Here is a 25205-nt window from a genome sequence, read left to right on the forward strand (position 1 = left end):
CCAGCCACAGTACCCATGTGTGCCTGCACAGAGGACCATTCAATGTGCCTGCGCAGAGGAGCACTCAATGAACAGCAGCCTTTGTCCTGGTAAATGCAACACTGTTTTCATCTTCGTGGCCTCTGTGCAGTCCCAACAGTTGTGTGCCTGCACAGAGGACCACTCGATGAACAACAGTTACAGGTAAGTGCAACACTGTTTTACTCCAGACTCAAGCACACCAGATTCATTTTCACTTCAGGTAGTACTTCTTTACCGTGGTCCTCATCGCATTTTAACGGTAGTCTGGGTTACATGAAAATGTTAGGCAATTCATAACTCTGTTATTTATCCTGTGTATTTTGACATCTATTTTATTCCTTGTAATGTCAAAATTATTTTTCTCTTTCTTGATTGGAAATATTACTAGAATGCATGTTCTGGGACTTAATAAAAAAGACACCTGGGCTGGGCCATGTCTGTATTCTGACTGCATTTCTGTGCCTGTTTTTAGACACCAAAGACTCTACTCGCTGTTGGATAGGTTTCGCCTTACAGTAGCCTCAGGCACAGTGAGCCCATCACCCTGTATAACTTCACATCCATTGGACGGGGAGAACCAGCCAGCTCTGGAAACAATAACTCCAGACAAAGTAAGTAAGATAGTTTCCTCTGAAACTGTAACTGTTGTGTACAAGCTGATGCTGGCCAGAGAGGCTAGCTACAACAAGAAAAGCTTCTTTAGATATGTGAGCAGCAAACACAAGGTAAAAGAGGCCATAGGCCCACTGTTGGATTAAAATGGAGAAACTCTGACAGAGAGAAAGCAGAAAGGCTCATTGCATATTTTGCCTCAGTTTTTTTCCCTGAAGAAGAGAACGGGCTCATCTAGAGATAGTAGTAGGCAAGCCATGGCATCCAGGTGGCTAGTTGACATGAACAGAGAGGTAGTTTCGATGAGTACAAATCCCCCGAGCCAGACAGTATGCACCCAAGAGTGCTCGAAGAACTGTCTAGTTCTCGCTCTGGGTGTTTCCTCTTCCTCTTGTTCCAGGAGGCAGGACCTAAAAATTTTAACTGCCTATCTCTGGAGGGAAGGCCGCGCCCTTTCCAGTCTTGTTCCTGCCTCGCTCCGGGAGAGCAGTGTATTCACAGCTCTCTTACCTGTGCTATAGAACAACCTATTTTATTCCTTTTACTGTCCACTTCTATTCTATCCTATTTTTTTAAAAATCCTTTATTCTTTACTCTATCTCTTATCTGTCCTCTCTGTCTTCTGAGGCAGGGCAGAGTAGTTATTCTCCCGCCAAAACAAGATGGCGACCGAGCGCTCTGATAATTTTATCTCTGAGGGAGATTTGGATCCGGGTTTACTAGAGGCTATGCCTCTCACCCAGGATCTGCCTTCTGACATTCACTCCAGGGATTTGAAAGGCAAAACTAAAAAAGCGGGGAACAAGCGCAAGAGAGGCGGCTCATCCCATCACGGCACCAAACGCCTCCTCACAGCCGCTCGTGCCCACGCGTCTGCTGCGCTTGTGGCTAAATCCCCCAGGAACCAAGATCGCTCCTCTGATACTGGGAACGGCCGGGGGAAAACAGCGACTTCGGTCGTTAACCCCGTGGTTCAGGCCGTAGGCGTCTCGCCTCAAGAAGATCCTGGGCGGAGCGTCCAAGAAGCTGGTAATGTGAACCCATCCCCTCCCCTTCCCCCACAGCCGGCCACCTCAGCCGCAGGAGAAATCGCTCTGTTAAGAGCAGAGCTAACGTCACTAATTAAAGACGCTTTTACTGAGGGACTGAGAGCAGCTCAGCTTTCTTCCCCGGCCCCTTCTCTTAGTGGCATGCAAGCCGGTATGCAAGCTCCGTCTCTGGATCAAAACCTTTGCAGTCTCCGGGGAAACAGCCAGGCGGGCGGCGGGGAACAGACTGGCCCGCATACATCACAGGGGGGCGGTGGTTGGCCCACAAAAGCAGCCCTAAAGGCAGCTTCATCCTCTCAACCCCAGCAAACTGGACAAGACCCTTCTCCTTTCTCTTCTGATAATGATGATTCCGATAGAGAGGAGGGCGAGTTCTCAGAAGGAGAGGACCCTTTACCCAAGCCAACCAAACAAAACAGGCTCTTTGAGGCTGAGGATTTTCAGCCATTTTTAATAAAAGCCCTGGCTGCATTAGATCTTTCTGATGATTCTACCCCCTCTCAAGAGAAAAAGAAAGGGGCAAAGGAGTTCTTTCATTCATATACTGTCACTGATAAGGTGGTACCTGTACCTGATTATTTTTTGTCTCTGCTAAAAGAAGAATGGGATAAGCCCATGGGGGGGAAACAGTTCCCTCAGACTACTAGAAAACTGTATAACATAGCCAGTAGTGCTGCTGATTTATTAAAGATCCCCCTAGTGGAAAATCCCATTACTGCACTGCATACCTCTGACACAGTTACAGGGGAAGGGTTGGTTTCTGTAAAAGATCTTGCTGACAGAAAGACTGAATTGGCCTGTAAGAAAGCCCACGAAGCCTCAGCATTAGCCATTAGCTCCTCAATTACATCTGCCTTAGTGTCCAGGGCAGCTATAGTCTGGACTAGGAAGTTAGCCAAGCTGATCCCAGAGGAGGATAGAAGCGCTATGGAAGGAGTATCTAGAATCCTTAAGGCAGTCTCCTTTTTGGCTGATTCCACGCTGGATACCATGTGTTTCTCAGCAAGGGCCTTAGCCACCACAACAGCTGCTAGGCGGGCTCTATGGTTACGCCCGTGGCAAACCGAACACAGGTCTAAAGCAGTTCTAATGGGTTATCCTTATGAAGGAAAGAAATTGTTTGGGGAAAAATTGGAAGAAATATTAGTGGACTCAAAAGATAAAAAGAAGTACCTACCCAGAAGCCTCCGTAAAGAGTCAAAGGGGTTCCCTAACTCTACTTCCTTTCGTCCCTACCATCCGTATTCGCGGTACAGACCAGAACAGAGCAGAGGTCAATGGAGTTACGGAAGGGGATCCTTTTGTAGGGGAGGGCACTTCTCTAGAAATTCCTCCAGAACCCAGAATTTCCAAAGTGACCGAGGCGACAAGTCCTTTCGTCAACCAAGGCAATGACGCCAGACAGCAACCGGTGGGGGGCAGACTCAGCCTCTTTCACAACCAATGGTCTACTTCCCATCCAGACCATTGGGTATTACAGATTGTCACTAACGGTTATCAAACACAGTTCTACAAAAGACCAGGAGATCGTCTAGTTGTGTCCCCTGTGTCTCGTCAACCAGAAAAAAGGCTCAGAACCTTAGCGGCTATCCAGCACCTGTTGGAGATCAAGGACATAGAATATGTGGTCCCCTCGGAACAATCGTTGGGCATATATTCCGTGTTCTTTACCGTGCCAAAAAGAGACAGAGGATGGCGGGCCATCCTCGATCTGAAATACCTCAACAAGCTTGTAACATACCGACGCTTCCTCAGGTTTCTACACAACGGTCATCACTTTCTAGTCAACCAGAAGAAAAGCCATCTCACCCCCACTCAACATCTGCGCCATCTAGGGGTGTACATCGACACCATCGCCAACACTCTGGTTCTTCCGCCCGACAAGATCCGCAAGATTTGCACTCTCGCGAGGACAACTATGAAAGCATCCACAGTCCGCCTCATGACCCTGGCAAAATTACAGGGCCTAATGATTTCATGTATTCCGGCGGTGCAGTGGGCACGACTACACTCCAGGCCTCTTCATTGGTTTCTCAAGATTTACCAGAAGGATATTCTGATAAAGAGAAACAAGTCTCTTCTCCTTTCTGCCACGACAAGACGCAGTCTCAAGTGGTGGACCATCCCAGGGAATCTTCAGAAGGGGGTCCACTGCATACGGCAAACGCCGGTGCAGCTATTCACGGATGCATCTCTTACAGGTTGGGGAGCCACCCTCCAGGGTCAGCCAGCACAGGGCACGTGGTCAAACCAAGAATGAACATCAACGCTCTAGAGATCCATGCAATTTATTATGCCCTCCTGCACTTCAAACATCACCTGACCGGAACAGATCTGCTGGTGAGAACGGACAATGTGGCAGCCAAGGCTCACCTAAACAAGCAGGGGGGCTCCTGATCCTCTGCTCTACACAGGGAGGCTCTAAAGATCCTATCCTGGGCGGAGACCAATCTATACTCCATCACAGCAGAGCACATTCAGGGAGTTCTCAACGTCAGCGCAGATTGGCTCAGCAGACAAGACCTCAGCGAAGCGGAGTGGGCCCTGAATCGGGACGTTTTCCATCTCCTGACAACTCAATGTGGCATGCCCCTAGTAGATCTCTTCGCATCAAACAAAAACCACCAGCTCCCAACATATTATACCAGATACATCCAGGTGGGAGCGGAACAGACAGATGCGCTCATGGCACCATGGCCATTGGGGCTTCTATATGCCTTCCCTCCATTCCCGCTTCTTCCCAGAGTCCTCAGACGAATCAATCTCCTTCAAGCCACAGTCATTCTTGTGGCACCCTACTGGCCGCGTCGTCCTTGGTTCCCCACTCTAATAGAGATGTCCATTGTGAAACCGTGGACGCTTCCGCTTCGACCAAATCTCCTACTCCAGGGACCGATTCTTCACCCAGATCCAGGCTGGTACAGGCTGACCACCTGGGTATTGAGAGGAGTCGCCTGCTGAAGCTAGGTTACGACCCAGAGATAGCAGAAACCATACTTGCTGCTCGAAGACCGTCTACAAAGCGAATATACAACACTACGTGGAAGGCCTTCGTGAGGTGGTGTCAAAGAAAACATCTTAATCCCATCAAACCTACTACCTCCAACATCCTGTCTTTTCTGCAAGATGGACGAAGACAGAATTTATCTCCAGCGACTCTACGTCGTCAGTTAGCGGCAATTGCTACCATTGTCCCAAATGTTTCAGACTATCCTCTGTCTAGTCATCCCCATATTAAAGCCTTTTTAAGGGGACTTACCTTAATCTCACCTCCAGTTAAACACAGGTTCCCTACCTGGAGCCTACATACGGTCCTAACAGCCCTTACTCAACATCCATTTGAGCCTTTAAGAAACATTCCATTAAATTGGTTAAGAATGAAGACTCTATTTTTAACAGCTGTGACATCGGCTAGGAGAGTTTCCGAACTGGGAGCTCTATCAGTTAGGCCAGGTCTTTGCACTTTTCATAAAAACAAGGTAGTCCTTGCTCCTGACCCTTCCTTTATCCTGAAGGTTAACTCCCGTTTTCATAGGGATCAGGACATCATACTTCCCTCATTCTGTCCAAACCCAAAAACCCCAAAGGAGAAAATCTGGCATACCTTAGATCTCAGAAAGGCCCTTCATACATACATTGTCCGTACCAAACACCTAAGAGTCTCAGACTCTCTCTTTATCAATCTGGCAGCTCCAAATAAAGGCAAACCCATGTCCCGTGCATCCATCAGCCGCACAATCACCAATTGCATCACTCAAGCTTACAAAGCAGCCAAAATTGCAGTCCCTTTGGGATTGACAGCACACTCCGTCAGGAGTGCGGCCACATCAGCGGCCTTTAACCGCAGAGCTCCCATAGAGGAGATTTGCAAGGCCGCGACGTGGTCCTCAATTTCCACGTTTGTGAGGCATTATAAACTTAATCTTTTTGCCTCAGCTGAGCCTCCTTTGGCAGGAGGGTTCTCCAGAGTATTCTCCACGACGTCTGATCCCACCCGGGCAGGGACAGCTCTTTTAAGTCCCACACTTAAGATGGCCTCCTCTCCCAGAGCGAGAAAGAGCCTTGGTTACTCACCGTGAAGGCTTCTTCTGCTCTGGGATATGGAGGCCATCTTGCCCGCACAGACGTCCTAGTAATTCAGGAGAATGACATTCAATGGTGTTTTCTACCAATAAAGAAGTTCCACTACACAAGGTTGGGGTTAAATGCAGTTCTTTATTAATGTTGTTACAGTTAAAATACAAGTTAAAACTTACCTCAAGCATTTCTGCCAGGCTCTTTTCTACTATGCTTTACCTTTTTTGTCTCTGTTTAATGGTAACACTCCTTGCTCGGAAAGTCTTAGACTGAAAAGGGCGGGGGCATTCCCTCCAGAGATAGGCAGTTAAAATTTTTAGGTCCTGCCTCCCGGAACAAGAGGAAGAGGAAACACCCACACTTAAGATGGCCTCCGTATCCCAGAGCAGAAGAAGCCTTCACGGTGAGTAACCAAGGCTCTAGAGCTTGCAGAGCCTTGGTCCATCATCTTCCAGACCTCTTGGAGAACCGGAGACATGTCACAAGACTGGAGGAGTGTGAATGTTATTCCAATTTTGAAAAAAGGGAGGAGGGATGACCCAGGAAACTACAGGCCAGTCAGTCTAACCTCTGTCCCAAGGAAGACCCTGGAGCAGATTTCTAAGTGATCAGTCTGCAAGCATCTGAAGGACAATTTGGTGATCTGGGGAAGTCAGCATGGAATTGTCCCCAACAGGTTCTGCCAGACCAACCTTGTTTCCTTCTTTGATCGAGTCACAAGCTTACTGGATCAAGGGAATGCAGTTGATGTTGTTTACCTGGATTTCAGTAAAGCTTTTGACAGGGTTCCCCATGATGTTCTGATGGGTAAACTAGAAGACTGTGGACTGGACCCTAGGATAGTTAGGTGGATAGTGAACTGATTGGAGAACCATACTCAAAGAGTAGTTATCAATGGCATTTCCTCTGAATGGAGAGAGGTGTCTAGTGGGGTGCCACAGGGCTTGGTACTTTTCAATATTTTTACCAATGATCTAGATGAGAATGTGGAGGGGCTACAAATTAAATATGCAGATGACACCAAATTGGGAGGAGCAGCGAACACACCAGAAGATACAGATAGAATTAAACAAGATCTGAACACACTGGAAAAGTGGGTGGATGTGAACAAGATGCAAATCAACAAAGAAAAGTGCCAAGTTCTACATCTGGGTAACATAAATGAGGAACACGCATACTGGATGGGAGATACACTGCTGGGTAGCAGTCTGTGTGAACAAGATCTTGGGGTATAGATGGGTCGTGAGTTAAATATGATGAGCCAGTGTGGTGCAGCAACAAAAAAGGCTAATGCGATCTTGGGATGTCTCAACAGAGGCATAACATCCAAATCGCAAGATGTCATAGTTCTGCTGTACACTGCACTGGTCAGGCCGCACCTGGAGTACTGTGTGCAGTTCTGGAGGCCTCACTTCAAAAAGGATGTGGACAGAATGGAGCAGGTGCAGAGGAGAGCGACGTGGATCATCAGGGGTCTGGAGACCAAGCCTTATGAGGAAAGGCTGAGTGAGTTGGGAATGTTCAGTCTGGAAAAGAGGAGGTTGAGGGGGGCACATGATTGCTCTCTTCAAGTATTCAAGTATTAGAGGAGGGAAGGGAGCTGTTCCTGTTGACAGCAGAGGATAGGACTCACAATAATGGGTTTAAATTCGACAGTGAAATCAGCTACCTTAATGCAGGAACAGTCTAGAGCATCCCTGACAAGTGTCCAAGCCTCTACTTAAAGACTGCCAGTGAGGGGGAGCTCACTACCTCCCTAGGTAGCTGATTCCACTGTTGAACGACTCCTACTGTAAAATTATTTCCGGTACCTTTCCACCCGCATTGTTATTATATGTTTGTAAAAAAAATTAAATGACGTTATCTGCCCTGTGCCAGCTTGCTGGGAGGGCAGACTACAAATATGAGAAATAAATAAAATAAACCCATTATTGCGAGTCCTATCCTCTGCTGCCAAAAGAAACGGTTCACTGCCCTCCTCTAAGTGACAACCCTTCAGATACTTCAAGAAAGCAATCGTGTCCCCCCTCGCCTCCTCTTCTCCAGTCTATACATGCCCAAGTCCCTCAGCCTTTCCTCGTAGGGCTCAGCTTTTGGAGTTGAAATACTTTTTAGCAGGCATAGTTTACTTGACCTACTTGGTTCTCATTTTTGGTATCAGTATGTTCAGTTAATTGCAGTCGTTTTCTTTAAAGGACTGGTATGTTTCACTAGTGAGTTCACAGTGCTACACAAGATCAGACTCCTCTCTGCTAGAAGGTGCAGAACTGGTGAATCGGCTTCCTCAACCGGATCTCAATTCTTTCATGACCCATAAGGTAAATAGCTTTGGTTGCATACAAAGTAAAGGGGAGGGGGTTGCTTTAATGTATTTATCACATTTTATCTTGCCGAAGGAACTCAAGGCTCTACTCTTCTCCGTTCTATCCACACAACACCCCTGTGAGGTATGTCAGTCTTTTGGAATGGGACTGTCCCAGGGCTACCCAGTGAACTTCTTGGCAGAGTAAGGATGTATACCTCTTCGAATTGGCTATCTGTTTATCTAATTCAGCTGGTAATTTTTTTTTTTTAAAAAAAACCACTTACTGTTTCCAGGCACAGCAATTTTGAAATGCAAAAGTAGTTAGGCTAATCATTCCATGTTGAACAAAAGGGCTAATATGTGGGGACCAACACAAATACCTTAGCATTTTCAAACTGTTATGTGGAATTTTAAAATGTGCTTCACATTGAACAGATGGGAGAGGCCCCAATTTGAAAAATAAAAACATACTTTATATAAAAGTGAGACTTGTATGCACAGATATTCTTTGTAACTAGCATGACGAATGTAAACCTGTCCCATTTTCTGTGTGTTCTGGCAATCAGGGTGATTTGCACTGTGTGCATGCTACAATTCAACTTTCTGCCTGTTACTGATAAACCTTGGGTAACCAGGCCATTGTGACTGTTCATGGACTTCACCAGAGTTCATGCTGTAAAATTTCCACTAGGTGTTCCAGTGCAGATCTGAATAATTGTGCAGAAGCTTGACTGTGATTTATTTTACATCATATAGGCATAACTTATTTTCTTTATTTTTTCATGGAATGTGTTCTTGCTAGCATAACAGTCTTGCAAATCTTATTTTAAAGATTAACACAATTTTTCATGCATCAGAGCTCACGGTCTTGGATGCATGAAGCGTTGCATTCAGTTGGAGTGTGTGTCTACATGCCATGTGCACACAGTGGTAATATAATATTACAAACTCCCTCCACCTCACCTTCTAGCTTCTGAACATTTATACCACAATAAATATCATTCCTTCAGGTGCTATGCAGCTCTCTTGGATTTGGCTAATCTGGCCCCCTGCCTGGATCGTTATCAGTGTTTCTGTTACTGTTTGTTATTTCAGGACTTTAATGTAAGCCTTCTAGCTCCATGTTTAAGCCTCGGCATGCAAGAACTCTCCAGGGATCAGAAGAACCTTTTTGAAACAGCCCGTAGGGTGACTCTTGCTCATGTGTCTGCTGCAGTACAAAAACTTCCCATCAGCCATCAAGTCTTTCAGCCATTACAGCCAACTGAAACATCTGTATACTGGAACAAGCTGAGTGATACCTTTGGTAATAGACATGAAAAGTGTCATATTACGATGTTGTATTTCTGCAGGTTGAATTTCTGCAGTGACTCATTTACCCAGTAATCCAGTGAATGTTTGTGCTCAGTCAGACTCATGGGCTGTGTACAGTCAAGTTGCAGTGATAGGTGGTTTCTTTTTCTACCAGGGTACCTGTAGAGAGAAACCATGCCAGGTATGTGTAAGTGAAGGTGTCTTGCTAAAATGAGGCTACTGCTTGTTCACTTTCAACCAGTCTGAGTCCGAGCAGTCATGTCAATAAACAAATTGATCCCCTCTCTGTTAACTAGGGGAAGACACTAGGAAAAGTAAGTTCCGGTCCCCTCTACACAAAATATCTTTGCCTTTACAGATAGTGGTATTACGTTCTCATTAATAGAGTAAGGAGAAGGAACTGTGTTTGTGCCTTCCTGACATACCTTCTCTGAAGAATGCTGGAAGTTAGCCTAGTGCCTGGGTTTTTGCCTGTATCTGGTCCTGTTTGTTTGTTTCCCTGTGTGGAAAAGTGGGAGACTTCTAAGCTGGGTGAGTTGCCCTAATAACTCCCATTATTGCCCCTAGCTACATAGAAGGATCAATTGCTATCTGTTTACTGCAGCAGTTCTTAGATCAAAAGTCCCACCTTGTATCAAGACAAAGGGAGAAGAACATTGCACAAGTCGTGTGTAATTCTGGCAATATCTTCATGGTTCCTGAAAAGGACATAATGCAGACCCAGATTGGTCTCCATAGCAAGCTCCCCATGAGAACCAGAGACGGAAGGTTCCAAAGCAGCTCTTCAGTCCTTCTCTTGGTCAGAGCAGGAGCGTCTCTCCCCCAGTCCCCTGTCTCCACAGATCAATATTTGTAATCTTTATTACAATATCTGACAAGCGGAGGGCAGTTGCAGTCTCTGGAAATCCTTACTTCCGTTACGGCAGTCAGGTGGGAATGTGAGCAAATCCTCCCATCAAGTTATCTGAAGGAGACATCTTACTACGTGCATTCAGACCCTTAGATTTTGGCAACTATAGAGAACAAAAGGATACCTATGCACAGGGAACCAATCACAACCCAAACTGGATGCAATGGAGCAACTGGAAATTACATCCCTAAATAATCAGAGTATCAGAGATTAAGAAAACACTTGGAGCTGTAAAAACGAATAGTGTCAGATGGATCACCTTATAGCAAAATTTTGGAGAACCTGAATGATGCATGGAAACAAGCCCTACCATGCTGTTCCCTTATTAAAGTTTCACAAACTTTTAAATCAGAATTAGTGGTAAGGCTAAATATAATGGCAAACAAATATAGATATGCACTGTGACCAATCAAAATTTTCATGGATTGCTACTCTCAAACATAGACACACAAAGTGTGGTGTTCTAGGATACAGAGAAAGTTCTTGATTTAACTTGGGTGGCCACTTAGTGCAGGCAATTCTGAATGACTTCAGACTTAAAGCCTAATTCCTCAATTGGATTAGATCTATAAAAAAATTGGCAAAAGTAATTTTAATGGAATTGCTCTCAGAAACATTTTTCAGAAGATTTAGTCTCAGTGAGAAAGGCAGACTGAATAAATAGAGATGTCATGTGACCCTTATATCGTGTCGCTATGGAGTGAGCTAGGAATTGACATTGAGGACACTAATGTTTTGAGTTGACCTATAAAAATTGGTTTTACTTTGACATTTCCTTATTCTGTAGGTGACACAGTGCTTTATCAATCTACAATGGTCCTATCTCGTGCTTTAAGTCAGTATCTGGTGTTGCTTCCTAAACTGCCAGCCTCTCTCCGCATTCCACATGACAAAGAGAGTGACATTCTGAAATTTGTTGTGATGTCTGTTGAGGTAAGAAACCACCAGGACATTCCTTGTTAAGCCCCATCTTCGCTCCTCTTACCTTTGACCATGCCAGCTCAGAGAGTTTTGGTATCCAGTAATGTCCATGTTTTATCTAGCATAATCGCGTAATTGCGTTGTGATTACATGTGTGGAAGCCATTTGAAATGATGCTGAGAGCTATGTGAGGGGGAGGGTAGCCTGGGGAATCACACATCGCAGAACCGTCTCAGACAATGAATGTGGGGATATATAGTATATCTAGAATGGTTAAAGTCACTTGGAGTGTTTTGGCTGACAATGTTTATTCCTGTTGCTTTCCAAATTAGGTGAGGTAGAATAATCTTATTAACTACAAGGGAAAAACAGAATTGCATTTTTTTCCCTTTCCAGATACTTTCATGGCACTTGATACATGAACATATTCCACTGAGTATTGATATCCAGGCGGTGTTGGATTGCTGCTGCCTGATGTTACAACAATCCAACTTGTGGAACCTGCTGGCTTCAGCCCTGTACACGACCCACGTGTGCTCCCTCATCAACTGTGTACGCTTTATTATAGAAGCAGGTAAATTAGCCTGATGGGAGCAGAATGGAGCAAACCGGCCCATCCCTCAGCATCTCTCTTCCAAGCAACATTACAGTGATGGATGGGCAAAACAGCTGGCTGAGAATAAGAGCAGCAAGGCCAGTGTGCAATAAACTGGCATATGGTCCACATATCACTTGAATACAAAGCAAAACTTGGGTGGACAAGCCTGGAGCGGGGGGGTGGGGTTTGAGGTCTGCATGGTTCCCCCAACCTCCCATTGTGTGAGACTCCAAAATCAAACATTTCTCTAGCAAAGCTTAGTTTGTTTCGTTTAGATCACAATGGGAATCAAGAGCATGGAAGGCAGCGTTGCAGCTCTGTGGGGTCCAAGGCCACACATGTGATATCCAGAACCTTGAATTGTAACTGATGGGCAACTAAAGGAGTGACTGCAGAATGGGTGTAAGAGGCATGTTCTGAGTAGCACCCGATAATAGATGAGCTGTGGCATTTTGTATCAACTGGAGTCTCTTGAGTTGACTTCAAGGGCAGACCCATGCAGAATGTATTTCAATAATCTAGTCTCGATGTGGCTGAGGTATGACTCCAAATGGCCGGACCAAGGTAGGGAGCCGTCTTTTAGGCTTAAACAGTTGGAAGAAAGTATTTGTTGCAGCTGCATTAACTTGCTTCTCCATCAGTAGTGTTGGGTCCACTATAACCCCAAGGCTCTTAGCTGAGACAGCAAGGATCAGGTGAACCCCACTGAAAATGGAAAGCACAGCATCTGTCCTTCAAAATGTCAGGCTTCCCAACCAGCATTGCCTCTATCTTGTCACGGTTCAGTTTCAATTCATTCACTCTTAGCCATTTAACCACAGCAGTAAGGTGGCGGCTCAAGATCTCTTATCACCAAAGATGTTGGCAGATCATAACCTAATAGAAATAAGATGGGAAAGCAGAATTAAGAAAGAAAGAAGATGGAGATTAAACGATTCATTATTATTACAAGATGATGTAATACAGAAATGCAAATGAGATTTTGTGGGATATTTTAGTATTAACAACACAACAAAAATTACTGCTACAACAATATGGGAAGCCATTCCAAGCGATTTCTGTGGCTTGGAATAGCTCTATTGATATCCCATCTATTCGTGGTGATTTTTTCTCCCAATTGCTCTCAGTGCAGCTTTCACTTCACTTTCTAATACTGTAGGTTCTTCAAAAGATTCTTCTTGGAAGGAATCTGTCTTCATTTCATCTCTTCTGTATAGTTCTTCAGTGTATCGTTCCCACCGTTGCCCTGTTCAGTTAATGTATTTCCATGTTGATCTTTCAACATGCCTAACTGTGCTTTAAATTTCCCTTTGATTCCTTGGATCTTGTGGAACAGATCTCTTGTTCTTCCTTTTTTGTTGTTCTCTTGTATTTCTTTACCCTGATTATGATAATAGTTCTCTTTGTCTCTGTGTACCAGACTCTGGAACACTGCATTTAGACTTCTGATTCTATTTCTGTCTCCTTTTACTTTTGCTTCTCATCTATCCTGAAAATTTTAAGAGTTTCCTCAGGAACAGCCTATGCACATTCTTCCTTGATACTATCTCTGGTTTCAACCCATAGTTCTTCTTCTTTACATTCACTTGAACTTAGTAATGCAAATCTATTCTTTACATTTTGTTTAAACTCTTTAGGCATATTGTTTAGATTGTATTTTGGCACTGAATGTTTTGGTGGTTTTCTCCAGCTTTTTTCTGATTTTAGATATTAGCTATTCATGGTCTATACTACGATCAGCTCCTGGTCTTGTTTTAGCAGAGAGAATAGAGCTTCTGCATCTTCTGCTTCCAATTGTGTAATCTATTTGATTTCTGCATTGGCCATCTGGTGATGTCCACATACACAGTCATCGGTTCGGTTGCCTGAAACATGTATTTGCTATGAACAACTTGTCTTCACAGAATTCTATGAGTCGCTCTCCTTCTTCATTTTGTACTCCTAGCCCAAATTTTCCAACAATATTTGATTCAACTTTGTTTCCCACTTCAGCATTCCAGTTGCCTGTGATTATCAGCACATCTTGCTTAGGTGTGTGATCAATTTCTTCCTGGACACTTGCACAAACTGTCAGGAAGTCCAGTTCAGATGTAAAAGCCGTAGCTCTCCTCAACCGTAGGCCTAGTGGAACAGCTCTGTTTTACAGGCCCTGCAGAATTGTTTTAAGACCCTGTAGGGCCCTGATCTCACTAGGAAGGGAGTTCCACCAGGCTGGGATCAGGGCCGAAAAAGCCCTGGCCCTGGCCGAGGGCAGCCAGACACTCTTTGGGCCAGGGACCACCAGCAGGTTTGTATTAGCTGAACGCAAGGCTCTCTGAGGGGCATACTGGGAGAGGCGGACCTGCATATATGAAGATCCCAGACCGTGTAAGGCTTTAACGGTCAAAACTGTCAGAGGTGTACCAGACCCATCACCGGTGCTGGAGAAGCAAATTCATTCAGCAGCAAAAAAGTGCTTTCTGCCATCTTCATTTAGCCTGGAAGATGTCTTCCTTCCATGACCAGACTGATCTGGCCCCATGGATCCATGCCACAGTTACCTTGTGGCTAGACTGCTGTAATGGGTCTGACATTAAAGACAGCCTGGAAACCCCAGGTGCAGAATGCCACAGTTCTGTTATTATCAGGAACTAGGTGAAGTATGCATATTACACCTGTTCTGCAGGTTCTCCATTGGTTGCCGGTTAGTTCCCAGGTTCAGTTCAAGGTACTGACTATCACCCACAAAGCCCTTCCTAGCCTAGGACCCCCATTCCTAAAGGACTGCCTCTACCACTGTGCCCCAAGGTGGCAGCTGCACTCGCCTGACCAGAGCTTTCTGAAAGGACCACTTTGCAAATGGCCAAGGCCAGCAGCTTCCCACACCCCGGAGTTCTCTGTCATGGCTCCCACTTTGTGGAATGGTCTGTCTGAGGAGGCCAGGAAGGCTCCCACATTCCTGTCACTCTGCAGGATGTGGACAACAGAATTGTTCAGGAGGACTCTCCTACAGAGGGACAAGGGCTGCAGCTCATGGCACTTCATTGTTTTTCTTGCATTGTTTTCTAATTTCTGTAATCCAGGTTTTTTTTACATTTCTTATATGTCATGTCTTATGTTATTTTTATTGCATTGTTTTCTAACTGCAATCAATTCTTACTATGCTGTATAGTATACGTATTATACTGTTCATATTGCTTTGCTGAATTTTGTAATTGGTCTTGAGTGAAAAAGGCGGACGATAGCTAAAGCAAATGAATATGCTCTGTGAAAACCGTTGACACTGTGCTTCATTTAGTGGCAGTTGAGCCTGGAAATCAGCTTCTTAGTCCAGAAAGGAAGAGCCTTGTGAAAGCCGCTAGTGAAGATGAAGTGGATTCTCAAGCACCAAGTAAGATCTGCAGAGGTAGTTTTAGAAAGTGCATATGTGTGCATGTGCCGTCAAGTAACAGATGACTTATGGCGACCCTGTAGGGGTTTCAAGGCAAGAGATGTTCAGAGATGGTTTGCCATTGCCTGCCTCTGCGTCACGCCCCTGGTAGTCCTTGGTGGTCTCCCATCCAAATTCTAACCAGGGCCGACCCTGCTTAGCTTCTGAGATCTGACAAGATCGGGCTAGCCTAGGGCTATCCAGGTCAGGGCTTAGAAAATTTGCCACTTTCTAGGTTGTTTATCTGAGATATACTTTTTTTCTTGAAAAGCATGCATTTCAGCAGTCTTTTGTTATTTTCTCAAAATAGCTTAAATGTGTGGTTCTTAAAAGATTTGGGAATGTTCCATACTGTTTTTAAAAAAAATGGTTTATTTGGGTAAATCCTGTTAACATGTCTTGTAAAGAACATCATCTGTTTTGATATCTCAGAATCCAAGTATAGATTTGGAACTATTTGAAACATAATATTTACTGGAGGATTCTGGAATTAATTTCCTTTATATCTCTCCCAATTTCAGAATTTGAATATATTACAGCAACTTGTGAAACAGTAGCTGAACTGGTGGAGTGTTTGCAGTCTGTCTTGGCTTTGGGACACAGGAGAAACTGCCAAATCCCAGCATTTTTAACACTGGTTCTTAAAAACATCATCATCAGCTTGTCCAGGCTGCCTTTAGTAAACAGCTATGCAAGAATTCCTCCTTTGGTATGTGTCCTGCAAACATTGATGCCAACAATTATTGCAACCTGGTATTTAATATTCAGTTTTTTACTTTGAGATTTGCTTTGCCATTTCTGCTCACGATAAAACTTTTAAACTGAATCAAATTTATATAACTGAAAGCCCCTTCCATTGAGGTCCTAGGAGAGTCTCTTTCAGTTCAAGAACTGAAATGTTCTTTGTTACAGATATGGAGAAGGCAACATGCCTTGCTTCTGTGATCATTGACAGGATGGTTCAAGGGTGCTACTTTAAGAAAAAGACCTTTATGAAAAGACGTTTTCCAGTCTGGGTAGATAATCTGATTGTTGAAATTTGTAGACAGCAAAATAGGAGTTAGGTCTAGGTAAGCAGAAGAAAAAGAGTTTGTTTTTATACTTCACTTTTTAAGGAGTCTCAAAGTGGCTTACAGTCGCTTCCCCCCCCCCTCCCCACCGCCACAACAGGCGCCTGGTGAGGTAGGAGAGGCTGAGAGAGTACGGAGAGAACTGTGACTAGTCCAAGGTCACCAGCAGGCTTCTTGTGGAGGAGGGGAGAATTGAACCCGGTTCTCCAGTTTAGAGTCTGCTGCTGTTAACCACTACATAATGCTGGCAGTGAACCTTTACAAAGCTTCAGTGGTTGGTTGGTTTTCCTTTTAGGCCCCAGCTGACTTGCACAATGGATTATGGGTGATCAATTGCTAACATTTTCATAAATAAATAATATTTGCCTCTCAAGGACATCGTCCTCTACAAGGAGTGTCTCTGACGTTGAGGTGCTTTCTGTGGGCGCAAAATCAGGGGTGGGCTGGCCACTTAAACTTGCAAAGGAATTTCCTGGTGGGCCGGTGCCCTGGAAGGCTGCTGATGGTGGAGTCCCAGCAGCTCTGCCAGGGCCTCAGGGGCCATTTGTCTCAGAATCTTCACTGGCAGTTGGCGTCAGTTCACCAGCTGTCTCTTCCTGCACTGCTTCCATTTTGTGGAATGGGGGTGAGCCGGTGTCCGTTGCTAGTACCACTGAGTTCAGTGGCTCCTGGAGTGCTGGCTGGTAGGGGGTTGCTCACCTGGCCTTTTTCCATGCCCGTTTTCACTTTCCAGTCTGCTCCTGCACAAAATCCTTCAGTCTCTCATGAGTCTTCCACTGTAGATGAGTGTACGATTGCGAAAAGATAAAAGGTGGGGCAGAAGGGGGAAAGAACAGCATTTTGAAAGATCAGTGTTTCAGAAGTGCTGATGGTCTCACCGCTAAAGACTCACAGAGCAAGACAATATGTTTTATGTTTCTCCACTGCATCCTAAAAGCTGTTTTCACTTAACTCTTTAAAAGATCTTAGCAATCCTTCACAGGTAGCATGAGATAACTTTTAATGACCTCTCCCCTACCTTTATCTCCTTATTAAAATCTTTCTTAGAAACAACTTCAGAATTCATACTTTAAAACAATGCTTCTGAACAAAGCTATGCAAAAGAGCCAGAACATGTTTGAATGATATTCAGAACATTTACACATTAGTTCTGTGGCACACAAAGTAGTATAGAACATTCTAAGCAGCAATTCATATGACTTGTTTTGATACAATATTTGGGTTTGAGCCAGAGTGGTGATGGAGGGGGGCAGAGAGCACCTTTGTCTGGGGGGGCCTGGTGGCTCCTGGCAGCCCTGAGAGTGGACTTCAAGAAGTATTTTGGTATTTTGTCTTTTCTGCCTGGCAAATGTTGCATGCTGTAAAAAAAAAAGGGGCAATGCCCACCAGCTGTGTTAGGAAACTGACCTGTAAAAAGCCACTCTTGCTGCTTGTTCATGTGTTGCTACCCATCTGTGAAGTCATTGTCTGTGATGTGCCTGGCCGGTACAGCAGACAGATGGGGAGGCTGAGAGCGGGATGCCTGTTGACCACCCTGCCAGGCTCGGCAGTGGGCAGAGTCCGTACTGCTCTCGGGGATGCTGGGTGTCCCCTCTGGTCTGGCAGGCCTCAAAGCGAGCCCACAAACAGTCAGGATTTTGTCCCTGGGAGAAGTCTTCCTTGGCCGTGGAGCGTGCGTACTCAGCCTGTCCTCATTTCCAGTGGCCAGGATCAAGACGAAAGTTCATGGGCTTGGAAGTGCAAACATCTAGTGAGGCGAAGGTGTCCTTCTCTCTCTTCTGCCAAAAGAATAGAAAGAGCAGCCAGGGCATTCCTCCTTGCTGGATGAAGCCTTATACACATTTTATCTACCTTTGTATATTATAATAGGTCTGGAAACTGGGTTGGTCTCCAAAGCCTATAGGTGATTTTGGCACAACTTTCCCAGAAATCCCCGTGGAATTTCTTCAAGAGAGAGAAATATTCAAGGAGTTCATCTATCGAATTAATACACTGGGTAAGTAGATAAAAATATTATATTGAATTACCTGAATAACAGTTCACTATTTATCACTTTTAGAAACTGTTGGTGGTGAACTAGACTGGAGTGTTTTCACTTCCGATGTGGAATGTTTTAATATTGACCTTAGATGTTTCAGTGACTGCAGACAAAGTCAATTCCAAAGTGGAATTTCTGACGAGGTTGTGGTGGGTACGAGTGAGGACGTTCAAAATCTTTGGAAAAAAGGGCTAGGGGGTATTTTTTTTCTCTAGTCCATTTTTTTCTTTTGCCAGCACTTCCTGTCACTTGTTTGTCTTTCAGAAGGATCATCCCTGGTCTTGCAGGTACAACTCACCTTGGCTGTGGCTGGCAAGCCACATCCAGCTGGCTGCCTCTTTAACCCTGCCAGGGTATGCCTGAAACAGGCAGGGCGGGGCTGCAGACTCTGGGCTAAGTAATCAAGTTTGCAGCCAGGTGAAATCATTCACACCGTCAAGCCCCGCCCAGGGGAGGGAATAACCCAGGAAGTGGCTGTAGTTGAAACAGTCCTCCAGAATAATTCCTGGTTGGGTGAGGGTGGAGGGGAGGCGCCAGCCCAGAGAGGGGTTTGGATGGGTGGGCTGTTTAAGGAGCATCTGCAGCAGGCCCTACTCAGTCAGCATGTGAGACTGGAGAGTATTGAGAGGAGGAGGATTCAGGTGGTGCACCCTTCCCCTCCAATCTGCAGCCTTGAGAGTCCTGTGTACCTAGAGTAGCTTCTCAGCATGGAGGCTATACAATAAATACCTTTGTCAGAGAGGGTCTCCAAAGTAGATTCCTTTTTCTTCATTGGAAGATCATCCTAGACCTCAAGCTTCTCAACAAAATTAAGAAAAATAATTCAGATGGAGACACTTAAGACCATCAAATGGGCCATCCAGAAATACCTTTTTTCTGTAGACCTGATCGAAGGTATCTTTGCAGTCTGATCTATCCAAACCTCAGGCTTGCATGCAAGAAGTGACATTTTCAGTACGGTGCTATCCTTTCTGGAATAGCCCTTTCAGTGCACTTGAATTAGACCTTGGTTTGAAGGAAGAGGTGTTACTGGTACCAGCCAGGAACTTGCCCCTGTGCTTGCAGGATGTGAACATCGTATGTACGTATCACATATAAAGGAGACCCACAGGTGAGGTGCCATTTTCTTCTTCTATCTCTCCCCTCCACCGCAGATGAATTGCATAGCTTGCAGAGAGCTCTAAAAGTTAGACTGCTAATGGAAAAAGATGCAGCTGCAGATGCATGTGTGTGACTCTCCCTAACTCCTGCTAATTTAAGGTAGTTAACATAAATGGCATTTTCCTTCCTGTAGGATGGACAAATCGCATGCAGTTTGAAGAAACGTGGGCTACTCTTCTTGGTGTGCTTGTAACACAGCCAGTAGTGATGGATCAAGAGGAAAACCAGCAAGAGGTGAAATCACCCAATAAGTTTTATTTTGTGTCCGTTCTCTGATACGTAATATCCACTCATGTCATACGTACAGCCTAACTTCTATTAATGATCATGTTGTATGGGACTCCTTATTTTTAATGATGTCTATGTGAATGCAAGCGTTTCTTTGTGAATGCAAGTGTTTCTTTGTGAACGCAAGCATTTCTATGTGTTTTGCTGCTCTTTTGTTGGAAGTGGAGTTGAAATCCAGAATATTACTTATTTGGATATAAAAGCTGTGCTGCTTTGCACCTTAAATTTGAGTGCTCTGTTTCACATGGTGTTTTAACTTTTCAGGAAGACACAGAGAGGACCCAAATAAATGTCCTTGCTGTCCAAGCCATAACGTCCTTGGTGTTGAGTGCCCTGACCATACCAGTGGCAGGCAATCCGGCAGTTAGCAGCGTGGAACAGCAGCCTCGGAACAAAGCATTAAAAGCTTTGGATACAAGGTATTTCAAATGGATGAATGTTTGTATATTAAAACATAAAGCCTGCCTTTCCATTTCAAAATAAATCCTCAAGGTGACTTAACAATATTTAAATCCATACAGTTAAAATAGATAACTGCAGCCTTGAAGATCTTAATAAGCACCAGGAACAAAATTCAACTGAAAAGCCTTAAAGAATAAAAGGGAAAAACCCAACTGATTCTGGAAGACCTCCCAAGGAAGTCCTACCCGTAGCGAATTCCAAAGAGTCAGGGTGGCTGCGGAGAAAACCCTGGTGCAGGTTCCCACCAACTGAGCTCCTCCAGTAAGCCAGTAGGCTTCCTTGGACAGCCTCAGAGCAGGAGTCAGTGTGAATGATAGGGGGATGGTCCACTTGGACCCAAGCCATTTCGGACCTTAAAGATTAACTCCAGTGCTTTGTCTTGGGGGCAGAGGTATACAAGTCATGTTGCTTGCTCTGTCCAGTCTCTGTAAGCACCCTGGTCACCACGTTCTGAACCAGTTGGACCTTCTGAACTAACTTCAAAGGCAGCCCCATATAGAACATGTTATGGTAGTCCAACCTGTGTGTGACATGGCCAGGTCCCCTTTTCTAGAAAAGGAAAAATACTCTCCTTGGCTAACTGGCAATCTGGGCGTCAGGTGTCTTTGTGTTTTTTGTTTTTTTTTAATATTTATTAAAATTTACAATAATACAACATTTTTAAAAAAAACCTTAACAAACATCGACCAGTACTTATAAAACCTATAAAACATATAACTTTCTGAATAATCACTCTATTTATGAACCACCACCAACAGCAACAGCATTTAAACTTTTAAGTGTGTTGTCCATCCTGGATATAGAGGGATTCCATATTCTATCCAATTCCTCTATGTTTTTGTTATTTTTATAGTAAGTTACCGTATTTTACGGCGTATAAGACGACTGGGCATATAAGACGACCCTCAACTTTTCCAGTTAAAATATAGAGTTTGGGATATACTCCTCCGCAGCCGAGGCCCGCCCCTCGCGCACTCCCCTGCCGCCCCCCTTCGCTCGCCTTTTGCACAAGGGCCGAGAGCCGAGCCGGGCCGGGGGGAGGCGGTGCCTGTTCCTGGAAGAGCCCCGCCTGGGGAGTTGGTCACATTCTTGGCCGCTCTGCAAGAGCGGAGCCAGACGCACCAAAGCACAGGCGGAAAGGGAGGCGGGGAGGGAGGCGGGGAGGGTGGGAGGCAGGGGGGGCCGAGGAGGAGGAGCGTGCGGCCCGCCCGCATTCGCTCAGCCCCGAACCACCCTCAGTCTGGGCTGGAGCGCGGCGCAGCTGCAGTCGCGACACCGGAGCGGGTGGGCAGGAGGCGGAGAAGGACGCAGGGAGAGCGGCCGCCCCAGCCCCTGGCCAGCCAGCCGCCTGCCTGCCTGCCTTGCGCTGCCGCCGGAGCGCGGCCGAGCGCTTCCCTCCGTGCGCCCCAGCGCGCCTGGCTCCGACTCCCAGCCAGGCAGCGAGCGCCCTCGCCAGGCTCGCCTCCCCTCCCTCCTCCGGCGGACATGGACAGAGCGGAGGCGGCTCCCCAGGCAGATTCTCCAGTCCGGCTCGGAAGTTTCAGCACCCGCCCTATAAGACGACACCCGGCGTATAAGACGACCCCCGACTTTTGAGAAGATTTTCCTGGGTTAAAAAGCCATCTTATACGCCGGACAATACGGTAATTTAATCAACACAGATCTCCCTTACTTTGTCAAACCAACAATTTAAGCTTGGAGAGTTCACTCTTTTCCAGCTTCTGGCAAAATTTATCCTTGCTAATGTTACCATATGGAGGAATACATCAATACGTTTCTTATTCATAGTTGGTAAACAGTTTAACAAGATTATTTCTGGACTCATGGGTATTTCTATTTCCAGACCTTTAGATATTATATTTATCACATTTTCCCAATTCACTGTAGCTCTAATACACTCCCACCACATATGGTAAAAATCTGCCTTATCCCTCTTACAAAACCAACATTTATTTGCATCTTCCTTTAAGTTCGACATTTTCTGTATACTGATAGGGGATAGATGCCACATATATACCATTTTATATAGATTCTGTCTAATCGATAAATTTGTGAAATTTAAACTTTTTGTGAATATAAATTCCCATTTGTCATCATCCAACATGTAGCCAAGCTTCTTATTCCACTTCTCTTGATGTTTATTTATTGTTGTTCTGCTCTTTTTTAATAAAATGGTGTAAATCTTACTCATAGATAGTTTTACCTGAGACTACCAATTTTTCAAGCTCATTGAGGGATTGTAGTGCTAACTTACCCTTTTTAACTAATGTGCTTATATCGTTTTTAATTTGAAGGTATTTGAAGGGTGTCAATAGACTTTTATTTTCTTCTGTTAAGTCAGAATAAGCAATTATTTGTGCTCCTTTTATCCAGTGAATGTATTTATCTTGATCATTTAGCTTATAGCTAAGCCAGTTTTGTGTACCTATATTTTCCATTGACATATCAGTTGTTAGGTAAAGGTAAAGGTCCCCTGTGCAAGCACCGAGTCATTCCTGACCCATGGGGTGACGTCACATCCCGACGTTTACTAGGCAGACTTTGTTTACGGGGTGGTTTGCCAGTGCCTTCCCCAGTCATCTTCCCTTTACCCCCAGTAAGCTGGGTATTCATTTTACTGAGCTCGGAAGGATGGAAGGCTGAGTCAACCTTGAGCCAGCTACCTGAAACCAACTTCCGTTCGGATTGAACTCCGGTCATGAGCAGAGCTTGGACTGCAGTACCGCAGCTTAACACTCTGCGCCATGGGGCTCTTTGTCAGTTGTTATTGATGCTAATAAAGATCTTTCTGAGATTTTTAATTTTAATCCGATCCCAAGTGCTCATTAAAGTGTTGATGACTGTGTTATCGTCGTTATATTCTTTTTTCCTATATTTTTTTTCTGACCCAAATCCATCCAATGGGATATGCGCAAATTCTTGTTCTATATTGAAAGATGATGTATCAACATTTGGATATTACCAAACCTTTGTCTGTTCTATTTTAGCAGCCAAATAATACTAGTCGAAATTTTTATAGCTGAATCCTCCTTTATCTTTTGTTTCATACATATTATTGCTTTTTATTCTTGCTCTTTTCTTTTGCCAAATAAATTTGTTACAAATTTGTTGCCATTCATTGATTATTTTCCTTGGGATTTCTATAAAAAGGTTCTTAAAACACAAAATTTAATGTAGGAAGAACTTTCATTTTAATTAAGTTAACTCGTCGTAATAATGACAATTTTAGATTTTTCCATGCTTGTACTTGTCGGGTGTTTTTGGTCAATGCAAGAGCACATCAAAACTGCTAGCTTGCTACTCCTGGAGGAGTATAACTCCATCCAATGTGAGTTGGACACCTATCCCTGGATCAACTTTGTTCCTGACTTGCAGCATCTTATTTTATCATGATTTAGTTTCAGTTTGTTTGCCATCATTCAGTCCCTTACAGACCCCAAACACCAGTTAAGCACATCTACTCTTTCCTTGGATTTTGAAGGAAAGAAGAGATTAGAGTTGGGTGTCATTGCCTAGGGGTTGAAACTCACCTCAGATCCCCAGATAATCTTTTCCAGCGGTTTCATGTAGATGTTAAAAAGCATGGGAGCTGAGAATGAGACCTTGCAGGACCCAGAAGGCTGGTGGCCAGAGGGCCAAGCAGCAGTCCCCCAGTATCGCCTTTGGAAACCTTATCAAAAGGATGCAAATCAGTCCAGCCCAGCCCCAGTCAGGCACTTCTCTACCAGGAAGATACCACGGTTAGAATCATAGAATTGGAAGGGACCACCAGGGTCATCTAGTCCAACCCCCTGCACAATGCAGGAAATTCACAACTACCCCCCCACACACACCACCAGTGACCCCTACTCCATGCCCAGAAGATCGCCAAGATGGCCTCCCTTTCACCATGTGCTTAAGGTTATAGAATCAGCATTGCTGACAGATGGCCATCTAACCTTAAAAACCTCCAGGGAAGGAGAGCTTACCACCTCCTGAGGAAGCCTGTTCCACTGAGGAACCGCTCTGTTAGAAAATTCTTCCTAATGTCAAGATGGAAACTCTTTTGATTTAATTTCAACCTGTTGGTTCTGGTCCGACCTTCTGGGGCAACAGAAAACAACTCGGCACCCTCCTCTATATGACAGCCCTTCAAGTACTTGAAGATGGTTGAGGGAGTGGAAAGCTTCTACTGTTCTTCCTACTAGTCTTTGGCAGTGGTTATCACAATTCCATTTTTCACGAATGTCTTCTCAGTTTTTGAATAGTTTTCATGCATCCATTTCACAGGTTACTGTTTTCATTCCTGTTCTGAGTGCCTTTTGCCATCTTGTTTCCTTTTAGTTCTCTCTTTTACATATAACTGTCGCAAAGCCACTTCAGTCTTGCTTTGTTCATAACTAGTATGGTCACAACTCCTTTGCCCTTTTCTGTTCTCTTCCTGCTGTGTAATTTGACTTCTGTATAGCAGCTCTGACAAGTACAAGCGCAAGCTGAGGTCAAGTACAAGTAGCACTCTTCTTAATGATGTAACAAAAGCTGAAATAATACTTAGTTGTTGACATGAATGGATGAAAAAGGACAGCCCAACACAGTTCAATTCATATAATAGGAACATGGAACGTGAGAAGTATGAATCAAGGTAAACTCAGAATTGTAAAATGACGAATGGAACATTTAAACATGGCAATCCTGCGAGTGAGTGAACTAAAGTGGACTGGATTAGGACATTTTCAGTCAGAAAATTACAAAATGTTTTACTCAGGAAATGGCAAACACAGAAGAAACGGAGTTGCTCTAACAGTGAGGCAAGATGAAGGACAAGCAGTCAAGGCTATAATGTAAAGTCTGGCCAAACAACATAAACCTGACTTCACAGAAAGCCTGTCAGCATAATTTATGCCCCAGCAACAGATGCTGATGGGAAAGAATTTGATCACACACTTAAACAAGATATGCTTATAATCATAGGTGACTGGAATGCGAAAGTA

At 44.6% G+C, this 25205-nt stretch overlaps 1 protein-coding gene across 1 annotated transcript in view; it reads left to right on the plus strand.

The window, feature by feature from the left end:
• The window catches only part of HTT (huntingtin), a 156153-nt gene that overhangs the window by 96688 nt on the left and 34260 nt on the right, over positions 1 to 25205 (plus strand). The window contains exons 46-55 of the mRNA XM_056855166.1: positions 494 to 632; positions 7955 to 8077; positions 9160 to 9370; positions 11076 to 11221; positions 11606 to 11783; positions 15085 to 15177; positions 15738 to 15925; positions 18156 to 18282; positions 19619 to 19719; positions 20038 to 20192. Coding sequence (XP_056711144.1) covers positions 494 to 632; positions 7955 to 8077; positions 9160 to 9370; positions 11076 to 11221; positions 11606 to 11783; positions 15085 to 15177; positions 15738 to 15925; positions 18156 to 18282; positions 19619 to 19719; positions 20038 to 20192 — 1461 coding nt within the window. The remainder of the gene's footprint in view (positions 1 to 493; positions 633 to 7954; positions 8078 to 9159; positions 9371 to 11075; positions 11222 to 11605; positions 11784 to 15084; positions 15178 to 15737; positions 15926 to 18155; positions 18283 to 19618; positions 19720 to 20037; positions 20193 to 25205) is intronic.

Source organism: Euleptes europaea, chromosome 9, assembly GCF_029931775.1.
Source record: "Euleptes europaea isolate rEulEur1 chromosome 9, rEulEur1.hap1, whole genome shotgun sequence".
Lineage (NCBI taxonomy): Eukaryota > Metazoa > Chordata > Lepidosauria > Squamata > Sphaerodactylidae > Euleptes > Euleptes europaea.